Source organism: Bacillus rossius (assembly GCF_032445375.1).
Source record: "Bacillus rossius redtenbacheri isolate Brsri chromosome 4 unlocalized genomic scaffold, Brsri_v3 Brsri_v3_scf4_2, whole genome shotgun sequence".
Classification (NCBI taxonomy): Eukaryota; Metazoa; Arthropoda; class Insecta; order Phasmatodea; family Bacillidae; genus Bacillus; species Bacillus rossius.
This window is the reverse complement of record NW_026962011.1, coordinates 4508332-4521748: the sequence shown is the minus strand read 5'-3', so window position 1 is coordinate 4521748 and position 13417 is coordinate 4508332. Positions and strand designations below refer to the sequence as shown.

At 35.3% G+C, this 13417-nt stretch overlaps 1 protein-coding gene across 2 annotated transcripts in view; it reads right to left on the bottom strand.

Annotated features, from left to right (window-relative positions):
* LOC134541999 (BUB3-interacting and GLEBS motif-containing protein ZNF207) overlaps positions 1-13417 on the bottom strand; it is a 71480-nt gene that overhangs the window by 38523 nt on the left and 19540 nt on the right. For both annotated transcript variants that reach the window (XM_063385778.1, XM_063385779.1), the window contains exons 5-6: positions 10310-10442; positions 9992-10101 (exon numbers count right to left, since the gene is read on the bottom strand). In XM_063385778.1, the coding sequence (XP_063241848.1) occupies positions 9992-10101; positions 10310-10442 (243 nt within the window). The remainder of the gene's footprint in view (positions 1-9991; positions 10102-10309; positions 10443-13417) is intronic.

The following is a 13417-nucleotide window of genomic DNA, read 5'->3' as shown; positions in this document are numbered from 1 at the left end:
TAAGTAAATATAAATAAGTCAATGTTTTTAGAGTGGTGTGTATATTATGAGACAGTAGAATCAGACGTTATGGCTATTAATATATGTTAATTTCGCTTGCTATGTGTTTTAAGAAGGTATTTTGTATTTTAACAGACGTTTTTAATCATTACTATTTTTTATGAAATTATTCACAAATGAGCCGTTGTACTAGATTTTTACCTGTTTAGGCCTACTTTTTCAGGTTTTTTCTCAATAAGTTTAAATTTTGTAAAGTAATTCGTATTATAATTATTGTTCTTAAATTTTATTAACGTGTTGTAATATAATTATAAATCACGGGACTGTGTCTGGGCTTGTGATGGTTAGAAAGAGAGGCATGAGAGGCCTGTAAGTGGGAGTGAGAAAGGAACAGTGCTTCCCCGCAAACCGAGATAAAGACGGTAATTCCCCCCCTGCATGGGAACTGTGTGATAACTGCTCTCTCACGGTGTGGGAGAGAGAACGAGAATGGGAGTCCCTGATTTCGAGGTGAAATTGAAAAGAGACTGATCAGGGGAAGCCCAGAGTTCTGTATGTAAAATATTTTTCATGTGTTGTAACTTGTTCTGTAACTGGCTGATATCTGTAGCGTGAATGAAGAGTGCGTGTGATTGGTCGGTGAGGTCAGGTGACTTCTCCTCCCTGCGTGGAGAAGAGAGTGGCCAGATTTCACCAGTCGTCTGTCGATCGCTGCCAGGCGAGGCCGCGTTTCGGCGGCTCGCTGTTTTTCGCTGGGTGCGGCCCTGTTAGAGGTCGCACCATATTTGTGTACTTGCAGTAAAACATTACTGAAGGACTTAATCGACGTTATTATTTATTATTAAATCTCATCAGCGAACTGAGGGCAGTTTTTCGACGGGCAGATATATGTGTGAAACGAGTGAATGAACAATTGTAAGTGTTTGGATTCGTCGGGGCATTCTGTTTGGAAAAAATAAAAAAAACATCAAAATTTGCAATTGGCGTTGAACTGTTTATTTTGTAAGTAACGAACCGTTACAACTGCAGCTGCATTAGTATTTTTTTTGTTTATTACTTTATAATATTAAGATGTTAGTAGCTTAATGATCGCTGTCAAAAAACGTCATGTGAAAAATTTTGCGTTTATTTACCAGAGAACATACTTTGTAAGTGGATTAGTGTAAGAAGAACGAAAGTTCGAAATTTGGTTTTATACAAAAATAAAAAACAAAACTGTGGTAAAAATTGGTCCACACAACCACCTCAGTACTTTTTTTAAGTAGATAAAACTGTTTAAAATGCATTAAATTCTACCATTATTACCTAAGTTATGAACAATTTAAATTCCAAAATACTTTATTATGTATCCAGAAACAAAATTAACCTGGAAGACACTTACATTGATATTCTAAAAATTAGGTACTCATTTAAACACGAGGTGTTATAGACTTCTAGCCCAGCCAAAGTTTATTATGTGCTCAAATTCAATCCGATGTTTATGATTTTGTGTTTCAATTGTTCAGTGGTCTGCACGGAATGTCACATCAACAGTCATGATAACTAGAAAATGATAATATAATTGAAACATTTTGGGCAAATAGATGAATCAGTACCACTTGTCGGCTATGACTGTGTAGTAAGAAACCACCATTAAGAACAAAGTCAGCGTTCTCCAAGTCAAATTCTCCCTTGTCACCTAAAACATGTACAGCGTTACTTTCTTGGTTTTGCGTATCCCAGCTTCGTCAAAGAGAGCTAAATGAAATGGAGGCAACTCATACTGCAAATACATGATCAAGCCAACCTATTTTTCTTCACTTATCGTTATCCTCTGGAAAACTAACAAATGATAAATAAATGAGCTATTACAATTGAAAGTAATAGTGTAGCTAATATTCGCCAGAGGGAGGGAGAGCTTGATCTTTTCGTGACAATGCTTGAATAGAATTTTTCCAACATTACTCTGTATTGATCGCTTGCCAATTACTATAGCATTGAAAAAGGTAACTGTGGCATCCCCTACTAGTCCAGTTGCTATAGATAGAGGCACGATTATATGGTAATGCGCGATAAAACGAAATAACACCGAAAACCGCTTGAAAACACGAAATAAAACGAAATTGTGCGAAATCAGCGATATGTCACGAAATTTTGTGTATCCAGATTATTTATGTTTTTTTTCCATTCTGTAAGGACAATTCACTATCTTCAGCACAATCAAATAATCCTGACAGTAACTAGCAGCCATATATATTATATGCGACGGTGATTCATTACAGATTTTAAAATGAAGTCTTGGAATTAACGTAATATTTTCTTTAAACGGTAATCTTGTGTACCATAATAATTTAAGATGTTGATAACTATGATACAATGGCCGCCGTTAGCTTTCTGTAAATACAAAAATAACAAACGTCCAAAATATGTTTTTCTAAGATTACGTTTTTAATCATTAAAATATTACACACTAAAGCGCATTGCTTTTACTGTTTATTTAAAATAAAGTACGTAGGGTACGAAAATAATATTAACCCCGCTTAACGTAACAATTGTAAATAATAAATAGTACATGTTTATGTTCGTATTAATTTTCCCGTACGTATGTTGGTATTCGGTATGTTTTTGTATTCGCATCTATTCCCCATTGTTTTGATCTTTCCAGAATGGCAAGTTTTTGCGTGCTAAGAGGTTAAAGTCTTCCTATGTGATTAAAAATTTTTGATAATGCCTAAAACGAAGGTTTCTGCCAGTGACCGATCGAAAGAATTTTCCAGCGAAGGATTTTATTTCAGTGATAAAATTTTAATGTGCAAATTCTGTAACTGCAGGCTAGACTACGAGAGACGCGATACACTTGTGAAACATGTCGCGAGTGAGAAACAAGCGTTTGAGGCAAAACATATCTGTTAAACGACATCCCTGTCTAAGAGTCTTTAATGCCATTAATTTGCTGTTCAACCCAAGAAATGTGAGTAGGGTTAGCATAGAAGATGCAAACCTACAGAAGTCTCTGCATAACTTGCCTTCTGTTTCCCATCTTCCCATTCATACATGGCTACGTTGCTTTCAAAAAAATAATTGAGGATGAACTTTCATTGCCAGAAACAAGCCAAAACGATGTTGCAAAGGTACTTTGCTCCCTTAAAGGGGACTACAGTGAATTTGCTCAAGCCAGTTTAAGGGCAATCTGGTTCCCAACATCAAATGTTGATGCAGAACGTTCATTTTCCAGGTACTCACTGGTAGTTAGTGACAGAAGACAAGGTCTCACTCCAGAAAATGCGGGAAATTTAACTATGATAGAATTTCAATAAAACCGTCTTAATAGTAACTTTGGAAGTGCTTAATTGTGTAATTTTGTAGTGTATGTGATTGTAATTAAGTCGTGAAATTTTTAGTAGTTATTTAAAAGTTTGAATTTATGAATTTGCAAATGAACTTAATTATCTATGAATTTGCAAATGAACTTAATTGTAATTAGATCATGAGGTTTTAGTGTTTATTAATATTTGTTTTAATAAATTTGCATGTCGTACAGAAAAGTAAGAAAATTTTGCCGTGGGTATTTTGAGCAAAAAAATAAAACCATATAACACCGAAATCTTTATTTCTTTACACCGAAATTTGTCTTAAAATAACACCACAAAATCTTGACTCTAGCTATAGACATGATTTGTTGTGATCCAAGAAATGGTGGGTGATTATTTAGCTACGCAGAGATTAATCTGTGGCATCCCTACTTCTTCGAGATTGTCAGAAATCAAGTTAAAAGATATAAAATGAGTAACGCATAACTCTTCAATGATGAACAGATGCAGTTGCAGTCATCCCCAAGGTCCACTTGCTCAAGAACTTATCAGTGAATCCTCGTCCTCGTGTGAGGCTTCCAACAATTTTCATGTTACGCATTTAAGTCTGTTCTGTGGTCTGTCTGACCAAACGCTATCAGTTCTTTTCTTTGAGAAGTAACCCTGATATGCAAAAATGTTGAATTCTGGGATTATCATGGACTTTAGCTTAAACATGTCTTGTAAAGTCAAGTGAAAGCATTTGGCATACGAGAGGCACGGTTCACAAATATATAGGTCAGTTGCTATAGGAAAAAAGGTTTGAGATAAAATAAAAAAACTCATTTTTTAAGCGAAACTATCTCAAACAATATTGGAGATATGAAAAGAGTGAAAATAATCTTTTATAGGATTTTTAATGCTCTTTCATTTTTTTATTAAAAACGTTTTCTTTTAAGGTTAATCATTTACGAAATACTTCTTTAACAATCAAAAACAATAGCCTTTTTTATAATCCTTTCTAGTTTCTAACTACCTCACTTCCTATTCATCAGGACTTTTGATTTTGATTCCCCTGGACACTACTAACTACGTCTAAAGTGTAACAAAAATATCGGATTTAATTCGACTACGAGCAAAATTTTAGCATATTTTGACTGGGCTATTCCTTCATTAGAACTATTGCTAGTTTGAAAGCTTTCAACAAACATTTCTGACAAATAATCTCAGTCCTGACATATGACAGTTGATTATTCCTCTGCGTTTTACACGATCATATTTTTACATATTTCAGAGATGATGTAACAAACACGTACATTTTCTAACGAGTCATTAATTTATAAACCTCCCTCTATACGTGTCAGTGATTGCACATGTGTAAGTCGTTTGCAAAAGCTCGACAATGAAATATTTTACATTAGTTAATGTTTTAAAAAAATGAGATTATTTTACTTAATGTATAAAACGTATACGTAACGTATACCTATGGACAATAACATAATAGTTTTGTTAAATGTCATTAGATGGCATTGTGCATGTTTCGTATCGTTAAGAATGTACGGAAGTAAAAGTTACAAAATTTTTATACACAATGGAAGAGTTTTATATACTGATATTTAGAATGAAATAATTCTTAGAAATTTATTTTGTACTGTTTTCATTTTGTTTTGTTTTTTTAAGTTGTTAAGTGATATTTAAATTTATTGTGCATATACATATAATATAAGGTAAATACAACTGTGGTACATGGGAACTTGCACGATTACAATTCCGCTCAAAATTACTGTGCCCCATTTAGCCACAGTCTGTTTCACTTAAGGTGGCTTTAAATTACATTTATTGCGACGGCTCAAGTCTTTGGCCGCTGAATATTTTACTGTAAAATAAACAAAATTTATTAATACATGATTAACTAGTCTTGCACTACATGAATATGTGTTAGTTTTGTTTATTGATTCACAAATTCTTAATGCTTCACATAATTCATATGTCAAAGTCTCAAATTTCGTTGTACGACCTGTCAAAAATGTCACCGACTATGATAGGATGATTATGTGGCTTTTTTTACATTGAAAGTTTTTGTGCATGTAAATAAACTCTTCAAACAACTATAGAATACAGAGAACTGTTTTTCGCAAGAGTTTTATACACCAACTTAACTCGAAGTTACTGGGCCCTCATTATTTGGAAATTATAAGTACATATAATCATTTGTTTGTGATATTTTTATTTTACTTCCAACCATTTTTAACTTTTTTTATGTGACTTGTAATGCAATTTAATGCACTGTGTTGTATAATGCGAGTTACTGGTGTTAGAGCTTACTAAATTTTTTATGAATGTATGACTAAGTTCGTGCACAGATTTACACTGATCAACCATTTATATAATAGTGTCCGGTATTTTACAATTTCTGCTTTGCATACATGTGGTTGAATATATATTAGAGTGGATTCTTTGATGTACTTTAATTAATTTGGTGAATAAAATATTTATTTTATATCCAATTGGACCAATTTTTATTCAAATACAATAATTATTACACCATCTGGAATCAAACACCAATGAGTTACTGATATATGTGGCTGTTTTTAAATAATTGTGTAATATTTCTAAGGATTTATTTTTTGCTTTCGGTTCTTAAAACAATTTACGCATCGTTTTGACGAGCATAACATCCCGCCTTGTCAATGCGCTGGCTCTCCACACAGCAACGGAAACAAAATACAAAAGATTGAGAGAGAGACAGCGAGAGAGAGACAGCGAGAGAGAGACAGCGAGAGAGAGATATAATACGCGCGCGACCTTGAGACAAGCGATACTATAGCGCTCTAGCGTGGGAGACACTAACCACGAGTGCCTTCTTTTTGAAAGCATAACTGTCTGGCAGGGGAGCTTCCAACTACCTCAGTTTGGATTCCAAAACTGGCAGAATAAATCGTATCCTCTCGCGACTTCTATACGTTATATATATTCAATGATCTAGCACAGCTCTGAAACAATGGGTAGAATTGGCAGCTTCTAGGAAATGAACACCAGCAAGAAAAACTTTCTGAGACGCATTTGGTTCCATGAGGCGGAAAAATACAACAAAGACGCACTTCCCTCTCTTGTCTGTGGTCTCATCAGCCAAAACTGCTAAATATTTTCCAGCAATTTCAGCTTTAATGGTGGCAAATCTTTCCTCAGCTGCTATTGGTACGTACTTTTCTCTCAATGTTCTGACTGTTGGCGTCAAACCCGATTTGCAATAATTAGTAAATACATACGGCCTGATCTGTAAAGGCTGTAGAAGAATTTTCGACAAAAAAACATATTTACAACTAATCTTCAACAAATTCATGCATCCAGTCTCTGATGCAGGTTCCTGTAGATTCTCAAGAGGAATATTTGCCTTCATAAATGCTGTTGTAGTCTTGAGTACAAAATTATCCGCTGTATCTTTCTTTTGTTAACAACTTGGAAACTGCTACCAATCGTTTGCTGAAGGATGGCCTTTTGCACTTAAAATTCTTTTATTATTGATATGCTTTGCACTTTTTATATGTTTTACTCTAGTTTCTCTTCTTTCCCAACTCACACATGCGTTACAGAACTTACAAAACAAAATCTTTCTGTCGCTGGAATGAAAGCCTTCAGCAGAGAACTCTACAATTTTCGGCATTTCTGCCGATTTCTACCATACACAAAATTGCAATCACAACTTGTAACAAAACAAGTAATTATATGTGACGAGCCTAGTAACACCAACCTTTCACACAAACGTTAAGGGAATTCAAAAAATTAATAACATGAAAACATGTTTGTAAACATTGCACACAGCCCTAAAAATACAGTATCCATAGGGATCAGCAAACTGTAACTACCGCTGATTAGTTAACAGGTTATTCACGTTTGCACTTTGCAGCGAAACAATTTAAAAAACTTTTACCATGAATCTCATTTTTCCATTAGATAAACTTTTTTCTCCTCCTATTTTAAGACTATGTCCAAAAACTTTATTTCCCGAATGATACGAAGTTGAAATCCATTGCATTGTAAGTTAGAGTATTACAGTTTAATTACCATATTGGTCCGAATATAAGGCGACCATTTTTACATAAACGAGAGATGCAAAAATTGGAGGTCGCATTATTTTCGCACCCAAGACGACAGCACCGCTAACATTAGTTCCAAGCTGAAAGCTACAGTAGAAACATTGTTAAACAAAATGTTCACGATTTTTTAAATTAACTAAAACATTGTTACCTCACAAGGGGAAAACGATAAATCCATCCAATATTGCAGTAATTCACAATTATTTAAAGTTGAAAATTAAAATATTTGTTCTTGAGTAAAAATGTGAATGTTGAAGCATCTCAAAATGGCAACCTTTTATTAACAAATTCATATTTGTACTTTGTGTACAATCGCGTGTTAACATTTACAGTAATTTATCTTCAGATTTTTAACGGAAATATCTGTACTAAAATATCACAGCTATTTTCAGAACGATTGTTTACGTTTACAAACATTTAGGATGTAATGTTTGGAAATTCACGGCCAACTGTCTCCACAATATTTCTTTGTTGTAAAACGAACATTGCCGAACACGCAAGACGCCATATTAACAGGAATTTGGTACGTTGCTTCAAAAGCTATTTTAATAATCCACTCTTTATTTATGTAAAAACCTTTCAAACAACATAATTATCATAGATTATTCTTTAAAATTCATAGGACAGAGACTCTCTGTCAGAGAGTAATATGGACAAATATTCGCAGTCACGTAACCGAAGTTATTCATGGCCGTATGCTTCATCATGGCAGCTAGCCACTTGTTTTGTTCCGGCAAGCTGCATTCTTTGTTTACTTTGTTACGTTTAACACACTACTAAATAGTAATACGCCTTGCTCTGTGGTAATACGTAGCTTAAGTCAAACGCTGAAGTTAAATGCTGTATTTTAAGAGTGATTAATAGCCACTGTAAAAATTTTAAATTTGTAGATACAGTAAACTGTGAAAAATGAACAATCACACATCGGTGGAATGGCGGGGAACGAGCTCTAGACAAATACGTAAACAGCTCTGAAGATGACAATTATGCAGCTTCATACGAGTAAACATACGAAAAAATTTCTAGTGTAATACTTAAAATTAAAAATGTAAATATTTTCTAATTGTTTTCTTTTGACTTTTAGGGTAGGCCATGAGAATGAAAATCCAGCCCGGCTCTTCTGGCATCAACATCATAAATGTTTGGTTACGTTGATGCCTGTATAGAGATCGTGAACGTAGCGCAGTGGCGGATCCAAGGGGGGGCACCAGGGGCAGGTGCCCCCCCCCCCCCTTCCCGAAAAACCAGTTTTCTGCTACATTAATATTGCCGACAAAAATGATTGTTTCTGAAACCAATAAAATATTTCAATATAATTAATGAATTTCTTGTAGAATCATAAAATCTGGTGGTTGGATGTTATGTGTAGTGTGAGTAGATGAAATACAAATTTAGTAATTTTAAGACATTTTTTCTCTGGCTATTCTGAAATCCTAGAGTGCCCCCTCCGAGGTGAACCTCTGGATCCGCCACTGACGTAGCGTGATATCGATAGTTCTCTTTGCGTGCACAGCGCGCTCTCTGTCTCCAGCCAAATAAACTACATTTGAAAGCCCCGAATGCACTCTTTTGTGGTTAGTATGTACTACGACACCGATAGGTCACGGTACGTTTACGTAAGTTACATTTCACACTCAGGTGAAGGTTTTAATTTTCAATTCAATTAATATGAAGTATGTTTTTTGTTGACTGCCTCATTAATTTTAATTGTTTGACGTGCTTTTGTATTCTGTGATTATTAAATAAACGTCATTTACGTGCAGCAGTTCTGTTATGAAAAAAAAAAATTACCTCAACAGAAATGCTTTTCAAAGTTCAAATTTCGTAAATAGATTCCAAAATTGTTACCATTTCGCGAAAATCCATCAAAACTATGAAATTCACGTTTCTGCGACGAAAATTCACGATCGCAAAAAGTTCATGTCTCTACAAATAACGTACTTTAAATTTGGTAATATTGAGAAAATATTCAGTAATGGTATTGACACTAATAAATTAATAGCATCAATTTATGATTTTAAAAAAAAAATAATAATCTCAGAACGAATATAGGCACCTACAAGTATGGAAATTTGAGTTAAAATTAAATGTTGAAGTGATTCACAAATTAATCACGAAGTTCAAAGTTTGACTGTAGATAATTTCTGTCTATTTACCCACAAACTTAATTAATAATAAAATTATGGCTGTCTCTTGTAATACTGTTGGCTTTCATAATTTGAATTTGGAAGATTTTGTATTTATTGTCCCACTCAACTGAAAAGTTTGGTAAATTCACAGAACAGATAATAGTAAATAAATAGGATTAAAATAAATATATCCCACTTAACACTGTAAAACCCATGTATATAGTTTTCTGTATTAATAGTTATTGATTATACTAACTTAAATTTTCTTTAAAATATCTTTCTGGACATAAAGTGAGTGAAACATTTGTATTTATTCTCATAAGCTCTGCATCCAGAATTTTGGTTAACAATGTTTCATAAGATACATTTGTAGTTATTGAAAAAAAGTAGTTATGGAAGATGAAGAATAGGGGTGTGCAAATATTTCTAAAAAAAAATAGTAGTGAATAACAATTAATAAACTTTGATCATGTCTAGTTAAATTGAGGAATAGTACCTATAGGCTGGGAAAGTTGGCTTCACCGGCCCAATCGGGGCCAAACTACTGGACGACGTAATTGGTTTGAAGTCTGCTCCAACAGGAGCTGGTGTAGATGTTGTGACAGCCTGCAAATAACAGACCAATCGTTGCTGTACACGAGACAAACAGGTTCAAACGAGTTCGACTTGTGCCAGCACAAAAAAAAAGTTATCTATCCCACAGGTTTTTTTCAAAAAAAATTTTTTATTACAAACTTGCGTACACATGCTAATTTCGGTACTTAACTTCCTTACTTATTTCTACAGCACTAAGGTAGCTAGCAATGCAACTCACCCCTGCAGCACTTGGGAACAGTGGCTTGTTCTGTTGGGGCAAGGGTGGTTGGTTACCTGGCTGGGCATTCATGTTCATGGGGTGCATTGGCCCAGGCGCCATGCCACCCATCGGACCCATAATGGGCATCCTCCTGCAATACAGACAGCGTTATTCATCACAAGTACTTGCTACTCAACACCTGTTTAACTAACCACATTTACATCACAACATTACAAACTCCAGTGAGTTCAAGCAAAACTGAACACTTCCGAAATGCATGCATGGTTCACAAAACTTCCATCATTTAAAACTACACGGCCGCCTTGTGCACTACCCGGAGGTAACCACTGACCAGCAGAAAATTCAAGTGTCAGTATTGCCATCACCCTCCCTCAATTCAATGGCAATAGGATTCATACTCGTTACTTCATGTTTCACTCAAGAGACGTAGGAAGAAACATAAAGAGTGATTTGGTGCTATTAATTTACAGCGAGAATGCACTGAAACTTAACTAGCCTGGTAAACATTTTGTATTTAATTGCCCCCACCTCTGCGAGAGATTTTTGTGCAAGCTATATATTAAAAAAAGCCATTTTCTGAAACATTGAGTTAACACTTTGAGTGCTGGGCTTGAATTCCCTTTTAGAAAAACTAGCCATTTTAAGATTTTTTTTTTATAATTTTTAATGAAAAATTATTTTAGTAATAATTGGACACTAAACATTTTTTGAAAGTTTGTAACTTCTTCTACAAAACAATTTTTATATATATATATATATATGGGTACACATATTTATTGAATGTTTTCTTTTTAGAGACATGTCTGAATAGAACCTTTTTTTATAAAATATAAAAAAAAATTACAGTAATAATTTTCACTGTATTCACAATGTGTCTAATGAATTTCACTGTTATCCACTTCAAAATATTTCTTTAGTTACCTACAGAATTGTATTATATTAGTACATTATAATGTATAGTTTTTTTCTTGAATGGTACAGAGGAAAACAAGGTTCAATACACATTGCAAGTTTGCACACACTACAATGCCATGTTGTGTCCTTGCGAATTGCTGTGCCAGTCCTTGATCTACCTGTTTCTGCGCACACTCTACATTTCTTTTGTTTCTTTTTCTGTCCTTCTTGAACTGGAATTTTCTCCAGAAAATGTTTCCCCGTGAGTCTAGCCAAACTAGCTCCAGAACAACTTGGCTCATCTTGTGGGTCCTCTTCGAACACAGCCAAGTCACAGGCAATCTGCTTCATAAAAGATGTAATTGATAATTTTCTTGGTTTTATCTGGTTGTACATAATACACGCATTAGATATGCCAATAAGGATCATGTGAAATGCCAACTTCCTCCACCATTTCACAGATCTGTGGTTGAAAGCTCCATATGACATGCGCTGATCTGAAAGGTCAACACCAAACTTCTTAGCATGGTAAGTGACAACAGCAGCAGGTTTTATTTTCTAATTTCCCTCCTGTAATTATATGTTATCATCTTAGCCTCATGCCGTGTGGTGAGCATGTACACATCCCTTTTATCCTTCCAACAAAGCACCATCAAGTTTCCTTTCCTACAAAAAATTTGCTCCCCTCTTTGTAAAATTGGAGTACGAAGTGCACGAGGCATGGGCATGGGTCGTTTTGGCTAAAGATGTTTTGTCTAATTTTAGGCAAAACGCCGTTTAGCAAAACGCTGTTAGGTAAAAAGCAGTTGGCCAAATAGGAGTTACTCAAAACGCCGTTAGGGAAAACACCATTAGGCAAAATGCCATTAGGCTAATTGCCATTAGACAAAACTCTTTTTCCTCTTTTAGGCAAAACGCCATTAGGCAATTCGGCATTAGGCAAAACGCCGTTAAGCATATCGCAGTTAGGCAAATCGCCATTAGGCAAATCGCAGTTGGCCAAATCATAGTTAGGCAAAACGCCATTAGGCAATTCGCAGTTAGACAAAATGCCGTTAGGCAAAACAAGGTTTTGTCATCATAGTAACATTTTAGGAAACGCCGTTTGGCCAATCGGAGTTAGGCAAAACGCCGTTAGGAAAATCACAGTCAGGCAGAACTCCGTTAGGGAAAACACCGTTAGGCTAATCGCCTTTAGGCAAATAGCCGTTAGGCAAATCTAAGCTAGGCAAAACGCCTTTAGGCCAATCGCCGTAACGAATTCATGTTTAGGCAAACCGCTTTTAGGTAAATTGCCTGTTACTCCAAGGCATACCAAGCCGGTTTTTTGAACAGTTCCGACCAGTCCTGGCTGCACTTTTTCTAGCTGCACAGCTAGGGAAGGGTGTGTAATACCAGTCAGTAAATAGTGTGTGACCTTTTCCTGCCAAGTCATCCAGTAGTCGCATGACAACATCGGTAACTACATTGTCTTTGCCACAAAACACATTGTAGTTCCAAACATACCCTGTCTTTGAGTCGGATAGCATGTACACCTTTATCCCATAATGACTGGGTTTTTGTGCCATGTATTGTTTGAAGTACAGTCTGCCTCTGTAGGCACACATTCCTTCATCTATTGTAATGTCTTCTGCAACTTGAAATGACGTTCTACATTTCTGACGCAATAGTTCAAGGAGTGGACGCAATAGTTCAAGGGTTGGTGCGCACTTTGTGCAAAGGATCAAACCCAGGTTCGCCTTCTGTTGCATGTGCTCATTGTCATTCAAATGAAAATTTGCTAACAGTGATAAAAATCTATCCCTTGACATCAAATTAGGGCAAAAGTTGCAGGAAACCACTGGTGTATTGCTCTAGTGGTCTTTCATACCAGGGCGTTCAGAAATGCTCATGTGAATAATTATGGCAAGAAACTTCTTTTCTTCTCCTAGAGATACAGGCTTCCAACTCGCTCATCTACTTTTGGGTGAGATTCGGTTGAGACGTTTTTTCTTGTTTATTTTTTAGCGAGCATACAAATTTGTTTGTTCTTTCACATGCTTGATATCAGTATTTATAAAATGAGAAAAAAAATCTAGTGGTGCACTGTGTTCATCCAAATCTGTTTCTGGCACAACTCCAGTTTCCCCTGAATACACATTTAAGGAAGGCATCCTATCTATTTCCGTCCACCCATCTTGCGAATCTGTTCGTGATTTTCTGTTTTCTCTA